Source organism: Helobdella robusta (genome assembly GCF_000326865.2).
Source record: "Helobdella robusta unplaced genomic scaffold HELROscaffold_100, whole genome shotgun sequence".
Classification (NCBI taxonomy): Eukaryota; Metazoa; Annelida; class Clitellata; order Rhynchobdellida; family Glossiphoniidae; genus Helobdella; species Helobdella robusta.
Genome location: NW_008703572.1, coordinates 292,523 through 309,388, shown reverse-complemented (window position 1 = coordinate 309,388; position 16,866 = coordinate 292,523). Strand labels below are relative to the sequence as shown.

Here is a 16,866-nt window from a genome sequence, read left to right as displayed (position 1 = left end):
TAAAATGGTGTAAACACAAATTTTCGCCAAAATATTGTGTTCGTCGGTGCAAATTTCAATTTCAAAATTTATATGTAAAAAAATTTTTTACAAGTTAAATAATAATTAATTATATACTAAAGGAAAGTTTTGCATTTAAGAGTGAATTAAAAATAGTTTGCAAATTAAAAACTTGCGCCTTATATTAATTAAAACATACTAATTCGACGTATATATCTTACAATTATGGCTTTTGTCGCGAGCAAATAAATTTCTAATTTTTAATTTATTTTTGAAAAATTACTGGCTTTGCTTTGTTATTAAAATATAACTTTTAAGCTCTGTCTACAGGTTTTATTTCTTTTATTTCATACAGTATCTCGTATCAGCTGTGGCTTATAAGTCTTACGTTTATATTATATGAAAGAAAAAACAAAAAAAACTCCAAAGTTTAATTTTTCTAAAAATTTGTTAAATTTTGTTTTTAAAATTTGAAACAAAAATATGAGTAAGTTGCATCATAATCCAAAATCAGTCAAATATTTACCTCACCACAATATGAAAAAAATCAATATTAAATAAAGCAAAATTGAATATTTAAAAAAATTCGTGTTCTATTTATTGTTTCATTTCATTTTTCACATTGATACCATCTTTTAATACCACTATTTAACTTTAATTCTTTCAATTATTTTTTGTTACAGATTCGAACAGCGAATGATTGTAGACAACAATTATGAAAAAAAAGCAATCGTAAGAATTAATATGTAGTGTAGACAAAATTTTTTCCAATGTAATTTAATTCATGAAAATATATAAATGTCGATATTTTTCATAAAAAATATTCAATTATGGCCAAATTTTTTATGAAAATCTTTGTAAAAAATGTTTTTTACTGCGTTAGTATTTTTACGTAGTTGTTGTTTATTCGATCTCGAATAAAACTGATAAAAATTAAGATATATAATTATATCACACTTTAATAATATCTAAAAAGAGTAAAGATGTCTTTTGTTTTATCATTGAAAACGATCCTGTTAACAACAACCTTTTTGAAGATTTCGCTGAAACAAACTTTGCAAATGAGTTGGTGTTTTATACATTTATTATTTAATAACTTTATTTTTTAATATTTATTTATATTTTATTTGATACAACTGGCTAGAGAGCCACAACGAACCACTTTACCAGCAAGAAAAAAAATCAAACTTATTTAAACAATACTGAATGGCAAATAAAATCAAAAAACAAAAACGTTAAAGAGAAAAAATGTGACAATAATTTCTATTATTGACACACAAATTTACATACCTACGGAGAGTTAAATAGTCAATAGACAATAAAGTTCAACGGTAAGAGGTGACTTAGCGATGTACATTGACACAAATAGTTTGGAACAACGGAAATACATACAGCGCTAATTGACATTACTGAGATAAGATACTAAAAAAAGAGAAATACAAAACAATGTTTGAACAATGAGATTAATTAAAATAGTAAATATATGTAATCAATAATACATCAATTGAAACATTTATACATATACATCCATTCACATACATACATACATACATTGTACCGGTCTCCGCACAGGTTGGCAGATTTAGATTTTAAGTTACAAATTCGTATTTAAAGTTATATATTCATATTTATTTTAATTTAATTAATTTTAATTATTTATTTGTATTTAATCTTAGGTTATACATTTGTGTTTAATTTTAGGTTATAAAATATTTTTAAGTAATATAATTTAATTCCTTTTCTCTGGAACTCTCTACCTACTTCTCTAACTATTTCTCCATCACTTGCGAAGTTCAGAGCGGATCTCAAGACCCATCTGTTTTCAAAATTCATTGAGGAGCGCTGTTGAACATCGCGGAAATAGCGCTTTATAAGCTAATTGATTGATTGATTGATTGATTGATAAGCGGCACAGAGGTACATGGTTTTAAAGTTCTTTTTCTACAAGTTTTTATGTTAAAAGCCATATGTACAGTTTACAATAATAATAACAGTTTGCGTTGTTGGTTTCTGAATGTCGAGTCAAGGACATGTACCCAGCACGACTTCTCTCACTCTGTGCCATGTGTGTTATAAACATTTTAAGTTGAGGCAAGATGGTACTCTCGTTAGAGGCTCAGAATGTTCGAAATCTTTGAAGCACCCACCTTTGAACAGGAAACGAAGGTCGCTCAATGTCGTCAACGCAGACATCTCAAAGACAAGTGAAGACTCAAGGGTTCTTGATACTGCTGTCGATATGAAGAGTAAATTGTCACTGGCTGACAATTTTTTTTAAAAAATCATCTGGCTGTCGGTTGATTGACCATGTGCCCAAGCAATCGCGTGGTAAGTTTGGCCGGGTGCTGAATGATATTTTGAAAAACATCTGCGATAACCCATCAAATGCCACTCTCTGGTTCAGGTTACTATTTATTCCTTGCTTGATTATCCGAAAGGAGCTTTGAGGTGGTGGACGAAACAACATCAGCGCAAAAATTAATAGCAGATTAGATGCCTTTAGCAAATGCTCATTGGAAGAGTTGGTAAAATCTGTCGAACCAATTGTAAAGGAGCAGGGTGAAAGAGTTGGTAAACCAAAGCTTAGTGCTTTAGTCAGATGCAAAATAGAACAGGGAAACGTTAGAAATGCTATGAGGATTTTAGCATCGACGGATACGATGGCTCCGGATTCGGCAGACACTATCAACTCCCTAAAGAACAAGCATCCTCCCTCTCCGTTAGACAGAAAACCAAGTCCCAATGAAGAATCGATAAGTGTTACTGTTAATCCTTAACAAATTATGTTGTGCTTGAGGCAGTTTCCAAAAGAAACCTCAGGAGGTAGAGACGGTCTAACTCCACAGCACTTAAGGAATTTAACACATGATAAGATAAAAACAACAGAACTCATCAGTGCCTTGACCGGTTTTATCAATCTGCTGTTGGGCGGCGTTTGTCCACCCAAAATGGTTCCATACTTGTTGGGCGGGAAATTGGTGGCCTTGTCAAAGAAGAACGGTGGTGTCAGACCTATTGCCATTGGATGTGTATGGAGACGCTGGGCTGCAAAATGTGCGTTATTGGTCATCAAGGACAAGGTGGGTCCAATTCTCCAACCTCAGCAGGTCGGTGTTGTGATTAGCGGTGGAGCAGAAGGAGCGATATACGCTGTCAGGCGATTTGTCAATAATATGAAGGAAGATGAAGGCTTTCTAAAACTTGATTTTTCAAATGCTTTCAATTCGATTCGTCGTGACCATATGCTTCAATGCGTCAAATCTCGGCTCTCAGAAATTTTCAATTTTTGCTGGTTAGCGTACGATGCTGATTCATTTCTGTCTCTTGGTAACAGCATCATTTTTTCATCAGAAGGTGTGCAACAAGGAGATCCCTTGGGACCGTTGCTTTTTTCGCTGTCGATCGATCCACTGGTGAAGGCATTTCGATCTAAATTTGTTGTCGCATACTTAGATGATATTGCGTTGGGTGGATGTATAAAGGACGTAATGGATGATGTGAAATTGATAAACAGTAATGGTCGTGAATATGGTCTCAAGTTGAATTTAAAAAAATGTGAAATTACTGCAAATTCAACAGCTTTATCTTTCGCCCAAACAAATATTGAAAGAATTGAGATGAATGACCTAGAATTTTTGGGTTCGATAGTTTGTAGAGGAAAACGCTATGAAAATTTTTGGTCTAAAAAGCTGGAAGATTTTAAACATATTATGTCAATGATGACGGAGATTGGCAAGCATGATGCCCTTGTCCTGTTGATGCAAGCAGCATTCATTCCAAGGCTGTCATATTTTTTACGTACCTCTCCTGGCCCGTCTCAGCAAACGTCAGATGAATTCAACAACAAACTGCGCATGGGTTTTCAGACTATATTTAATGTGTTTTTTGATGATAAAGGTTGGAGGCAGGCTACATTGCCGGTCAATATGGGTGGACTGGGTTTGGGTTGGCACCATCAGCATTTTTGTCATCGGCCGCGGCCACGGCAGCCCTCTAGGAAAAGATCTTACCAATGGATGTAGCATACCAGGATGATTTGAGACTTGAAACATTTTAAGGCTGGTGCATGGTTTACGGGGATATAATGAACATAAATGTGTGTTTGCGGAAGAAATGGAATGAACCATCTTTGAATAATTCAAAATCGAAACTAGATGAATTAAATGACTTTCCCTCAGATAAAGCCAGGTTGATGGCCGTTAGAAGTGAATTGGGGTCTGCTTGGCTAAGGGCCATTCCCAGTACAGCTTGTAGTTCAAGGCTTTACAATGGTTCTATTAGACTGAGTTTATGCTTAAGACTTGGGTTGCCGGTGGTGTCAGGTTACAGATGCTTGTGTGGGGCGGATGTTTTTCAGTTGGGTCACCATGGTTTATTGTGTAGGCTTGGTTCAGGAAGACAAGAAAGACACTCTGCCATGAATAATTATATATGCAGATTGTTCCAGAAAGCAGATATACCTACCATTAAAGAACCAGCAGGCCTACTATCTGAAAGTAATTTCAGGCCAGATAATTACACCCTGGTACCGTGGTCCCAAGGTTGTTTATCATGGGATGTGACGTTCCCTCACACGTTAGCCGAAAGGTACATCAATTACACGGCTATGGAGCAAGGTTCCGCTGCGGTGAAGGCTGCTGATTTCAAGAATACTAAGTACAAAGATCTAAGCGACAATACGAGAGTTTTCGTTCCGATCTGTGTGGAGACATTTGGCCCAGTTGATAAGCAGACACAATTATTTTTTGATAACATAGGTACTAAAATAGTTGAAAAATCCGGTGATCCCAATGATAAAATTTATATAAAGCAAAATATATCTTTGTTGTTGCAAAAGTTTAATTCATTTTGTATTTTAGAGAACATTGCTAAGTGCCCTTCTGTGCGAGACCCTGTACACTAATATTATCTGTTGAGCAGGGGCGAAATGATAGTTTTAATGGCTATTTTTATGCTAAGTGCCCTTCTGTGCGAGACCCTGTACACTAATATTATCTGTTGAGCAGGGGCGAAATGATAGTTTTAACGGCTATTGTTTTTAACCATGGGCTCGCACATTCACTTAATGCGAACCCTTACAAACATACGAAAAAACTAGACAAATACATTTACTTATGAACTGGATATAACCACCAACGTACACGCACACACCACGCACACACATACAACCGAAAGTGTGCGTTGTGTAACAGAAGTTCACTTGATTAAAAATTAAAGATAAAAAAGCAAATATACATACATATATACTTATATATAATAAAATCGTGGCCAACATGTAAGCTTGTCTATGCCATTTATAAATAGCGCGGCAGTGCATAAATAAAAACAAAAGCTGCTATCGGATAATGTTATAATCTTCTTACAATGTCGTTAGATTTTTGCAATAGCTTGTCAAAACATTTCATCGTATGCTCGTTCGATTGTTCTAAAATTTTGGTCACAATGTATTTGAGTGACTCAACGGGAATAGTTTTATTAGCCATAGAAGCAACAACACAAACAACGTATCACGTGTGTAACAATAACGCGGAATATGGTAAAAGATGAAATTTGCTGAAACTAACAGTTTTAAATTAAATTTCCTTAATAAATTATAGTGTGATTATATACAAGAATGACGTAAATTATTCATGAAAACTAGTATTGTAACTTAGAACAAAACAATTTGAAGCTAACAGTTTTGTTTACAGCTATCCGCCATTAAATCAAAAGAGATTTTTTTTAAATTTTTTTTAAGTTTTTAACTATGTTTTGAAGATGTATTATAAATATTGTAATTGTAACCAGGGAATTTTAACCTGTATTGCCTTATCGTATCCCTCCCATAGTACTCTCCACTAGAAACAAGAAAAGCAATGACATCACAGATGCTGAGGGACTCCAGTAGGAGATCAGCGTAAAGATATAGTATACAGATATAATTGCTTCCGGGTCAACGTTCAGACCAAACGCTTCATTTTACTTCCTATTTTAACGGTCATAACCAGCCACAATAACCAATTATTATAAATTGTTATATTTGACAGAAAAAAATTCATGTTTGCTTAAGTAATATAATCACGAAAAATCAAAGCATGTAGACCCTAAATATAAATTTTGTTACAAATACTGAAAATTTTAACTTTTTAATAGACTTAGAATGTTCATATATAGGAACAATTTTTCTTTCGAATTATGAATTTTAAATTCATTGAAATAAAATTTTTCAATAAGTTAAAATAAAATATTATATAAATCATGATTTATTCAATTAACTAAGTTTTTCAGCTAAATTGCTTATAGCTTAACTTATATGGTGTAGGAATCACTCTGAATCGGAGGTTTTTGCCGGAGACGGAATTCTTTATTTTTCATCAGACTCAAAAAAGCGTTATAATAGTGATAATAGATGTTTGAAAACGCTCTGTGCAACTATTTTCATTTTTGATAAAACAAATTATAAAATTTTAAATTATTTTTTTGAACTCAACAGAATAAAATAATTATTAAATTTGGTCAATCGAATAACCTTTACTTTTTAAAATATTATAAAATATTGTTGTAACTTGCACTATCATCAAGTTATTCGACCTTCCGAAGGTTCAGTGATTTTTGACAGATAAAAACAACTGCTTCAGACACAAAATTGTTTAAAGTTTATTATAATGTCAATAGTAATAGAAACACTTAGTTATTCACTGATCCAAGAAAAATTTTCATTGTCGCACGATAGCCTATAATTCAAATTAATTATTTAGCGCAATTATCAAAACAGAATATCAACAATTGCAGCGGTTATAACATTACCCCCACCTCAGCCTGTTAGTCCCTAACACAAACTTTTCTTTCCTCGATGAATAAGAGGAGACTAACCTATTCAAAAGGACAATTTTCATTTTTGCCAGCTGTCTTTTATGATCTTGCCTTCTGTAGACCACAACCACACCAGGTCATTGCTTTTGAGTCATGACGGGTTTTCGTTGTTCAGGTTACTTTGGCTATAAAGGTTAAAATGTTAAAGGTTACTCTCTCCCTCTTTCGGGCTTGCTTCAGAGGTCAAACACACACAGCGTATATGAATACGCGTGAAAAAAACGCATCATATACATTGCATAAAATAGGTGGGGGTCTTTTTGTATTCGAACCCAGTCACTGCAGCAGCAAGACCAGGCGCTTTTAACCATTGAGCCATCACGCCACCCTATAGGTCCTTTATATGTCTTGGTCCTTTCTCGATTTTGTTGGCGCTGGAAGCAAATGCTTTTTTTTATTGAGTTTACGATGTGTAGAATGACCAGACGGATAGCTTAGATGCATGTTGTAATATATTTTGTTGGCATCTTCCTTGTCAATCAGTGTTGGAGCAAGAAAGCCGTTGTTGAAGTTATCATTCAAATAGAAGAGGAACGTTACCACCAGAAATAAAACAACAATCAACAAAAATTGAACAGACAAAAGATTAACAAATTGATTCGAAAATTGAACAAACGAAAAATCAAATTGATGCAAAAATTAAACAACAATCAGCAGAAATAAAACAGAGGGGAGATCAAATTGATGAAAAAATCGAACAACAGTCGGCCGCGGTTGATGCCAAAATTATGCAACAGTTGTGAGTACTCAGAGAACAATTCGATGTCAGAGCTGAACAGCAATTGGCCGTAATCAAAAAATCAGATGATGAGAATGGAAGACATCACGTCAAAAATTGAACAGAAATTTGATCAAAGGGTTATCGGGCTCGAACAATGTGGATAAACTTAAAAAAGAACTGGAAACAACTAAAAAAATAAATTTCACACCTGCAAGCCACGTTACCGCAAAGACATTGAAAGCGCCAGCATTTGATGGAGAAACTTCTTGAAACATGGAAAAGGGAGTGCAGACGGAGGATGTAATTAAAGTTGCAATTGAACGACATCACCTACCGAATTCAAGAACATCGGAAGCCGCGAGAGAAAATGAAAATTATTCATTTGGACGGACTGGCTCTATTCAATACAAACGTTCCAACGAACAAAACTGAAAGAGGGGAAGTGTTATAACCGTCAAAAATATATTCACTATAGGGCTAGTGTTGCTACTAACGCATACAGTTCGAGATGGGGCTAGAACCTTTCAATTCAATATTCAATAGTGAGTTTATTCAGCAAAAAAGCTAGGAGACCCGAAGATATGACCATAAAATTTGCACCATAAATTATAAATATAAAAAACGTGTACAATTTACAATGAAATAATGATAGTTCTATAAATAAAAAGAAAATATAAATAATTGAAATATTTAAGTATTAAACCATCTTAAAATTGAATAAATACAAAGTATATAACGGGAAACAATCGAATCAACAGAGGACATGGACACGGATTAATAAATACATAAACCTTATCAGGAGGTAAAAAAGAACACACATTATTTAAGTCATTCAACAAATTACTGTCAGGATCAACATCATCAAGCAGACAAGGTTTAACATCATTATTGTCAGGCAAGTTTTTAACAGTTTGTTGATTATTATCGTTAAAAAAAACACCATTCGTGTAAAATCACATTACTCAGCCAATTTTTTTCTTATCAAGATCACTTTCAAAAAATAAAATTCTAAAAGCCGCACTAGTTTTAAGAATTGCATTTAGTGAAGGGGTTGTTGGTACGAGCGTTCTGCTACTAACAAGACACCTTGTTGTGAAGTAAAATAAACAAAACAAACACAATTCAGGCGTAAAAAAATGTTAACTTTATTCTAGCGTGAATCTCGAACCGTCTCGTTTACAAGCTCCCAGGAAAAAAGAAAGAAGGTCGAGAGAGAAGCAGAGAAATAAAAATTAAAATAGATTAGGTAACATTGAAAATTGCAATAATCTTTAATAATAATTAATATATAAGAAAGTTAATAAATGAATGTTTGATCCCTACAGTACTCCCCTACAAAAGGAGGAGCCGCTTAAAAAAATATTCCTTTCGTTTGTTGAATGTTATTCGTCTTCTTTTTCTGGAGTGTTGGGTTGTTGGTTCCGATGTGGTTGATCAAGTCGATTTTTATTCCCAGTAATAATAAGTTGGTTCCTGTTACTGCTATTGCTGGGGATATTCCATTTTCATCTGGTATGGTTCTAAGTCCTAAAAGAACGAGAGCTGGTGCATCTAACCAGTTTTGTTTACGACAAATAATTGCTGTTTTTAAGGTACGATGGTAAAATCCAATTATTTTTGATTGTTCGTTAAATAATTCGGTTTCAAATTGCGTACTTCGGTCTGTTACAACATAAAGAAAGACACCGAATCGAGCGATCCAAATGTTCAAAAAAGTTGTAGCAACTATTGAAACTGATATGTCTGTCATTGAAGCTGCTCGATCCAACCAGTTGTCCTGTTAATGCATGTGAGTAAATATCTGAATGGACTTGAATAGCATTTCCTTGCTTGACTGGTGGTAACGGGCCTACAATATCAATATGAACAGTCTCAAAACGTGAAGACGGTAAATTGAATGACGATATCGTAGATTTCGTGTGTCGGTGAATGTTGTTTTGTTGACAGCTTAACCATGTTCTTATTCGTTTGTCTATATCTGGCCACAAATATCTTGATTTGATTAATCGTATTGATGTTTTGATACCTGGATGTGAGATGTTATGAAGACTGTCAAATATGGCTTTTCTCAAATTAACTGGGATGTATGGTCTGGGGTATGGTGTTGATACATCACAAAAAATGTTTTTGTTATCGCCAATTGGATATTGTTTCAACTGATTCTTGAATGATTTTATTTCATCATCAATTTCTTGTTGCTCGGCTATCGACGACTAGTCACAGACGTCTATCTTAACAGAATTTGCTGGCCAAAAGAGACAATTTGCAACAAAGTTTTCTTCACCGCGGATATAAATGACGTCTGCAATGTATTCGGATATCATTGAAAGATATCGTTTTTGAACGTCTGACTTTAATGGTGTTTTCTTTTTGTAGGCAGCGCATAATGTTTTGTGATCTGTAAATAGAGTTACATTTTTTCCTTCAATCTGATGTTTGAAATGGATGACGGCAAGGTACGCTGCTAATTAGTTCTTTGTCGAATGTAGAAAGGTTACGATGTGGTTCAGTTAACTTTTTTAATAGTTAATAAGTGAATGTTTGATCCCTACAGAGTGTTATTGTTAATGTTACTTTTTTTGTTGAAAACGGATTTTGAGAGGGACATGTTGAGGAATGTTCGATCTAATATTATTTCGCTATTGTTGTCGGATTACAAATCGGACAATTTAAAACGAATAGAAATAATTTTATATTATTAACCGAACAAACGTAACGATCTCGTACTAAAGTAAAAAGGGAAGAGGAAAAGTAAAGCAAAAAAGTAGTAGTAATAATAAATTAAATTAAAACATAGATATTAATATTAATAATAAAACTAATTAAAAATGTCAAATGTTTATAATAACTGTATATATCTAATCCCCTACAATACTCCCCCGGAAGAGGCGGAGCCATTCAAATCAAAAAATGTTTGTTTTTTGTGTTGAATTTGATTTTTCCACTCTTCTTTGAAGATGTGGTGGTTGGTACTGATATCGCTGGCGTTGAACTTGTTTCTCGTAATGATGTTGCTTTTGTCGCTGATAATGTGGTCAACGGTTCTGCTGTGGCTGACATTTGTCTTGTTACATGAGATTTTGATGGTGTTGTTGGTGATGACGTTGTTGCTGAAAACGCAGTTGCCGTTTTGGTTGCTGGTTCGAATTTTGCTCTGGCCTCTCATGCAACCTTCTGTCCAGCTGCAAACGATTTCTAGAATAAGATGTGTGTGATGACAATGAACTATGCTATGCTTTTTTCTTTTTGTGCTGATCTTGTTGAGGTTGCTGTTGAACAGAAGGAAAAGAGAGAACTGGAAGGAGAGAATCATTCCTGCGTGAATTTGGTGATGGGATGGTAACATTCTGCTCAGCATTTTGCTGTTGTGATTGTTGGATGTCATTTTTATCTTCGTTCTTGCTCAGGACGACTTTTATTTTATTGGACTCTTCTGGTAGCTGCTTCTTTCCAATTTTGTTTACATTCATCAGATTCAAATTTATTTTAAGAGGTTTTTTTTGGAACTGGTTGGCACACATTGGTTCGTTTTCACCCGTGTCAATGGTGTGCTTGACCGTTGAAGTACTTTCGACTTGTTTTTCATTTTCTGGATATATCATCTGGAGTACTGGGGGTTCATTGATGTAAATCGTTTGTCGAACAAGTTTCATTGGTTATCGAGCCGATTAATTTGTGGTCGGTGCAGTCAACGTTCATCAGGGTGTTTTTGCGGTCATTTGCAGTATCATTTTTAATATGTTTTTCCACAGTTAAATTTCCCAGTTGCAGGTAAAAATTTTTTTGAGCAGCCATAACCTGTGAAATTGATGAATTGAAATTGCAGTAGAAATTGCTGTAGAAATTGCTGTAAAAATTGCTCTGGTTTGGTTTGTTTGAACGTTAATAATATTTCTGCTTTTAGAGCGTCGTAATCTGTTCTTTTTTGCACTTTTAATGACAAATTTGAGACTACATCTAACGGCAGGGAAATTATTACGTGATAGAACCTTGTCGTTTTACATATCACGTTTCGCAATTGAAATTGCATTTCTCGAACCAATCTGTTGACGCTTTTTTTTTGAAAAGAGGTAATATGGCGATCGGGTCATCATTTAATTGGAACATTTTGTTTTCTGTTTTTATCTAACCACGTGGATCTTCGTATTTCTTTTTACGTAGGATTTTCTTCGTTCGAATCACGTCGGGGTTAACCAATTGTTGAGGAACGTTTGATTTAATATTATTTCGCTATTGTTGTCGGATTATAAATCGGACAATTTAAAACGAAAAGATATAATTTTATATTATTAACCAAACAAACGTAATAATCTGGTACTAACGTAAAAAGGGAAGAGGAAAAGTAAAGCCAAGTAGTTGTAGTGATAATGATAAATTAAATTAAAACATAGATATTAATAATAATAATAAAACTAATTAAAAATGTTAAATATTTAAAATAACTGTATATAACTAATCCCCTACAGACATATAATATAGCAGAAACATCGATTGACTTTTATTATATAAAAATTTAAATATTTTATGACATCTTCTACGGTACATTGATCCAATTTACCGACGTAAACTATTTTTTTACGTGGCTCCACCTTCATTGGTTTTAAATTGGAAGAATTACCTGTCTTTTTACTAATAACTTTTTTCATCTGCTCTATTTTCTGCTTGTGTTGAACATGTGTATGAGGATCTGATTTAGCGACAACTACAGGAAGAGTTCTTAATTTAGGTTTGGTCTTACTACGCTGCACCAGTTTAAAATTGTCATCATTTATATTATGTAGGCATTAGACTTGTATATTAGACTTTCTTGATCGCATCCAATAAATATAAGAACAAGTATCTAGTTTTGATATATTTTGTTTGTAGGCAAAATATGCAGTTACAAAAACGTGCATATTGCTTGTAATCAGTTTTTTACCCGTAAATAGATGAAATGAAGTTGAATCTGTTCTGGAATTATAACAACGATTTCTGATGTACGATGCAAAATACCATAATTCTATTGGCAAATTTGCATTTAAAAGAAAACCACAAGTCGTGTCGAATAATGTGCGCCATCCTCTTTCAGTCTCACCATTTTGATTTGCACTTAAAATGGTTAATAGATAGGAAACCATTAGTCAGATAGACAGAATGACATCAAGTTAAAACAAATAATCAAATATTTTAGTATGGGTAGTGTGGCGTCGTGTAACTGTTCTAAAACTAAACGAAAATTATGATTTTACGAAATTTTTCTAAATTAACATCATAATTATTTTTTGAATATTGTTTGTTGTGTTATAACTGTCCCGTTTTATCTCAGTGAAAAATAGTGACAGGAAATAACTTCCAAATTATCGATTTAATTATTTACAAAACAATACTTAATTAATTAATTAGTCAATAATCAACGCTAATTAATTTTACTAATAGAAGTTAATGTTCACAAACTATCAAATTATGTTCAGAAACTATCGCTTTCCGAATAACAATTTACTAAAGTTTATCGCAATACAATAAAAATCTAACGCAGAGTCAAATATCAAATATCGCTTTCAACACTAACTGAACTATCAATCGCTTTCTAATATCGAATATTCAATAACCCATTCAATATCTCGCATGTCTTTATTTACACGTTTTATCGACAATTTTCGAACGTCCTAGATATCTCGCTGTTAGAAGGTTGTATTTCCTCCTTGAACTGTATGCGTCAGTAGCGACACTTGCGCCTTTAGCGAATATATTTGTGACGGTTATAACACTTGGCTAAATTTTTATTTAATTTAAATATCAAGTGAAACAAATTGGTAGTTTTATAATTTGCGCTTGAAAGTTATGTTCAAATTTTTTATCAATTTTAAAATAATGCAAAGCATATTTTTTAAATATAAATTTTGGTTTTATCAAAATATTTTTTTCAATACTCTGGTGGTATTAAGCAGATGTTACTTTGAGAAGCTCTTGCTTTTTAAAATGATCCGTGGTATGTTTAGAGTGATAGCGGCATGTTTTTTTTCGGTGGTTTAATAATTTGGGCGATTTTTTGATTTTTCTATTTGAATAAAGACCCATCTGTTTGTAAAATACACTGAGAAGCGCTGTTGAATATCGCGGAAATAGCGCTCTACAAGCTACTTGATTGATTGATTGATGATCAACATACATCTTCAAGGATGATTGTGTTTTGATTCAATTTCTTAAGATTGTTTTGGACCCTTCATTTTTTGTTGTTTCATTGTTTTAAACTAATACACTAAACATAAATTCCTGTTTAAAATTTCTCAGTTTTCTAATTTCTTAGACTAACTATTGAATGTTTTTCCATCTTTTTCTTCAATTAACATAACCACTAAGCATTTTCTGGATTGAATGAAAATCATAGAAATATTGTTTTTTATTCAATGACTTTTGCCAATATAAATGTGAAATAGTTTCTGTTGGAATTTGACAGCCATGAAATTTACGTCTTTGCAACGAACAGCCACAAACAATAAACTATGTACAAAGATGCAAAAAAATTATAATAATATTTTTCAGTATAATTGGAAACGTAAATATTATTATTATTGTAATTATAATTATTATTCTCTCATAGATATTTTTCAGTGGTTGAATGGAATATGGAATAGTTTTTTAAGAAAACAATTGTATTGATTGATTTTAAATGATTGATGTATCTAAGTAAAATTGGATAGCTAAAATTGAAATTTTTTTGGAAGTTGGAGTCGGGATTATGAAATTTTTACCCAGAGTTTGAGTTGGAAAATTTTAAATTATGGAGTCGGAATCAGATCCGACACCATGGTGTCCCTTGTGAATATTTTTAATTTAATTGCTAAAACGTATCTCAAATAGAAACAAAATTAACTTTTTTTGCTAAATTATAGTATTAATATTTCAGTGGTTCTTGTTAGAAAAAGTATTGTTGAACAGATCATTAAACAGTTTGCAGATGATTTTTTAATTAAACAAAATAGTAAAGTTAAAAGGTGTTTAATGAAGATATTACAAAACTTTAAATCTTTTCGCGTTGTTTGAAAGTTTTCTTGACACTATGAAGGGTACTACAAAAATATTTGCGTTTTAATAAAAAACATTTGATAGACTGGTTTTAAATAGTTCCTGACACCTTCGATCTGCCACTTATTTTGACCTTCATGTAATAATCATTATGGTATTAACAGCTTTTGCTAGCTTTTTTATAATAGATTTTCAATATTAACATTTGATTACAAAAGATTGTAAACTAAACAATGGTAACTGTAGTGAAATTTGTGTGGAAGAGGTGAATGGATCTGCTTTTGAATCTAAGTGTGTTCCGTATCAGCACACGTTAACAATCAGCCAAAATATTTACGGTATACATTTTTCTATTTTTTTTAAATTATAGTATAGCAATTAAAATGTGCGTTTGTCTGCTATTTATTTTTACGATATCGAGATTTGAGTAACTTTCAGATTATATTAATGTACTATACCATTAATGTGTAGAGCCATTGATATATTAGTCAACAACGAAATAATATTTTTGTGAAATTTAAAATATTTCTCAGTCGTTAACACTTTTTTTAGTAGTTATAAATATAAATGGTGTTTTATATGTTTCCAAACCAAACAACTATAAATAGCAATAAGGTGTGCTAAAAATATAGTTATATTTTATCATTTCTTTGATAAAAGTTACAACAAATGATAAATTATTGCAAAAGAAACAGAAAAATAGTATGACTCTGAATAGAAATTTTAAAATGCAAACATACAAATATTTTTGCAAAAAATTCTACCACAATTAAATAATAAAACCAGATTTTTTACGTTAAAAGAAAAAATATTCAAAAGATTAGGTAAGATTAGTTATAGGTAAAGATATTTTTATTTAATTTGTAAATGCTTGTTGCTATTAGAACACGAAGATAAAATACAAAATCTGGTATAAGAATAAATTTATAAAAATTATTTAAAACATTATGTTTATTTTTTATGTTTATTTTTATACAAGATATGGTTAAACAACGACAACAATTTTGTCAGATGTAGTCATAGGGGACTTGAGATACAAAAGATATTTTGTTATGGTCATCATTAGCTTTCAAAACTTTTATATAACGTTTTATGTTTAACTGTTGCAGCTTTTCAAATAGTAATATTTTTTAAACGTTATTAAACAACATAGAAAAAACAATTGATTATAAAATTTTGACTATTCTACTGCTAATAATTTATCATCAAATTGTTATTAGAATCTCCATTATAACCTTTTCTCCAAATCCCTTTTAGACTTATATTTGGGATGCTTTCAATACATAAAAGGCTCAAAACCTACCTTGGCTTCATCGGTCATAAAATGCATGAACGCTTGTTCAACAGAATTGTACGCCATGAAAGTATTACACACAACTGTTAATTTTAATATTTATTTTTGTTTTTTATTGAAATATTACTGTTGAAACTTATTGTTATGTATGTGCTTCATCAACTTTTTTAATTAATGAAATAAGCGAGAATTTTAATTAAAACTTACGTAAACCGCTCGCTCATTTAGAAATTTTTTGAATCAACAGCGATGAAAATTGAGGCCTTCGGTTACGGCTATGAGTGTGCTGTAAGATGCATTAAGGGGTTATATGAACAAACTTTTAAACATCGTGTTTACACTAAGTCAAATGTCAAACTCAATGAAACTCCGACGATTGAAACAATGGCAAGGGCTCTCTGAGAGTGGACCAAGAGCGAAAAGATGAGGAATAATGACATTATTTGATCAGCCTCCAATAATGTCATTATTTTTGAACATTGGTGGTTCACAAATCTGTCTGACTTCATCAAACTCATCAGTAGCTGATAACTTAATTGTTTCTTAACGTTATTCAAGAAACAACGATTACAAAAAGCAAATTGCAAGTTAAAGAATAAGAATAATTAAGAACCATTTGGAACTGTTTCCCCGACGTTTCCACGTTAATATGTTTTGACAATCATATGAACAACGTAAATATATTAATTTTTGTTTCTCGATTTTTTTGTAAAAATGTATCGTGCAATTATACTGTTTCTAAACCACCTCGACTGTCATATAAAGTCTAATTTCACTATTGGCAAAAATGAAAACTACAAAGTGAAGATGTCTCGTAAATGTTTCAATTTAACTGATTTCTACAAATCCAAACATGATCGTAATTGAGAAACATTTCAAATCAAATGCTTCACCGCAACTTACCAGGCAATGACAATTAATGACAACTAATGTTTATTTTACAAGAGACCAAAAACCAAGAATTATTTGGCGACCTATTTTTAGCTTATCACAT

General features: G+C 32.3%; 3 protein-coding genes across 3 annotated transcripts; 2 read left to right on the top strand and 1 right to left on the bottom strand.

Annotated features, from left to right (window-relative positions):
* Positions 1 to 2,014: 2,014 nt before the first annotated feature.
* Positions 2,015 to 2,777, top strand: HELRODRAFT_183169 (hypothetical protein; the record flags this gene model as incomplete). The annotated part of the gene is made up of 2 exons (XM_009012207.1): positions 2,015 to 2,253; positions 2,471 to 2,777. The coding sequence occupies 2 exons, from the start codon at positions 2,015 to 2,017 to the stop codon at positions 2,775 to 2,777; spliced, it is 546 nt and encodes a 181-aa protein (XP_009010455.1).
* A 171-nt stretch (positions 2,778 to 2,948) lies between these two features.
* Positions 2,949 to 4,903, top strand: HELRODRAFT_183168 (hypothetical protein; the record flags this gene model as incomplete). Its single annotated transcript, XM_009012206.1, has 3 exons — positions 2,949 to 3,003; positions 3,631 to 3,897; positions 4,155 to 4,903. The coding sequence occupies 3 exons, from the start codon at positions 2,949 to 2,951 to the stop codon at positions 4,901 to 4,903; spliced, it is 1,071 nt and encodes a 356-aa protein (XP_009010454.1).
* Positions 4,904 to 10,439: 5,536 nt separating this feature from the next.
* Positions 10,440 to 13,883, bottom strand: HELRODRAFT_183167 (hypothetical protein; the record flags this gene model as incomplete). The annotated part of the gene is made up of 3 exons (XM_009012205.1): positions 10,440 to 10,888; positions 12,192 to 12,315; positions 13,866 to 13,883. 3 exons carry the CDS (start codon positions 13,881 to 13,883, stop codon positions 10,440 to 10,442), a joined length of 591 nt encoding a protein of 196 aa, XP_009010453.1.
* Positions 13,884 to 16,866: the final 2,983 nt, after the last annotated feature.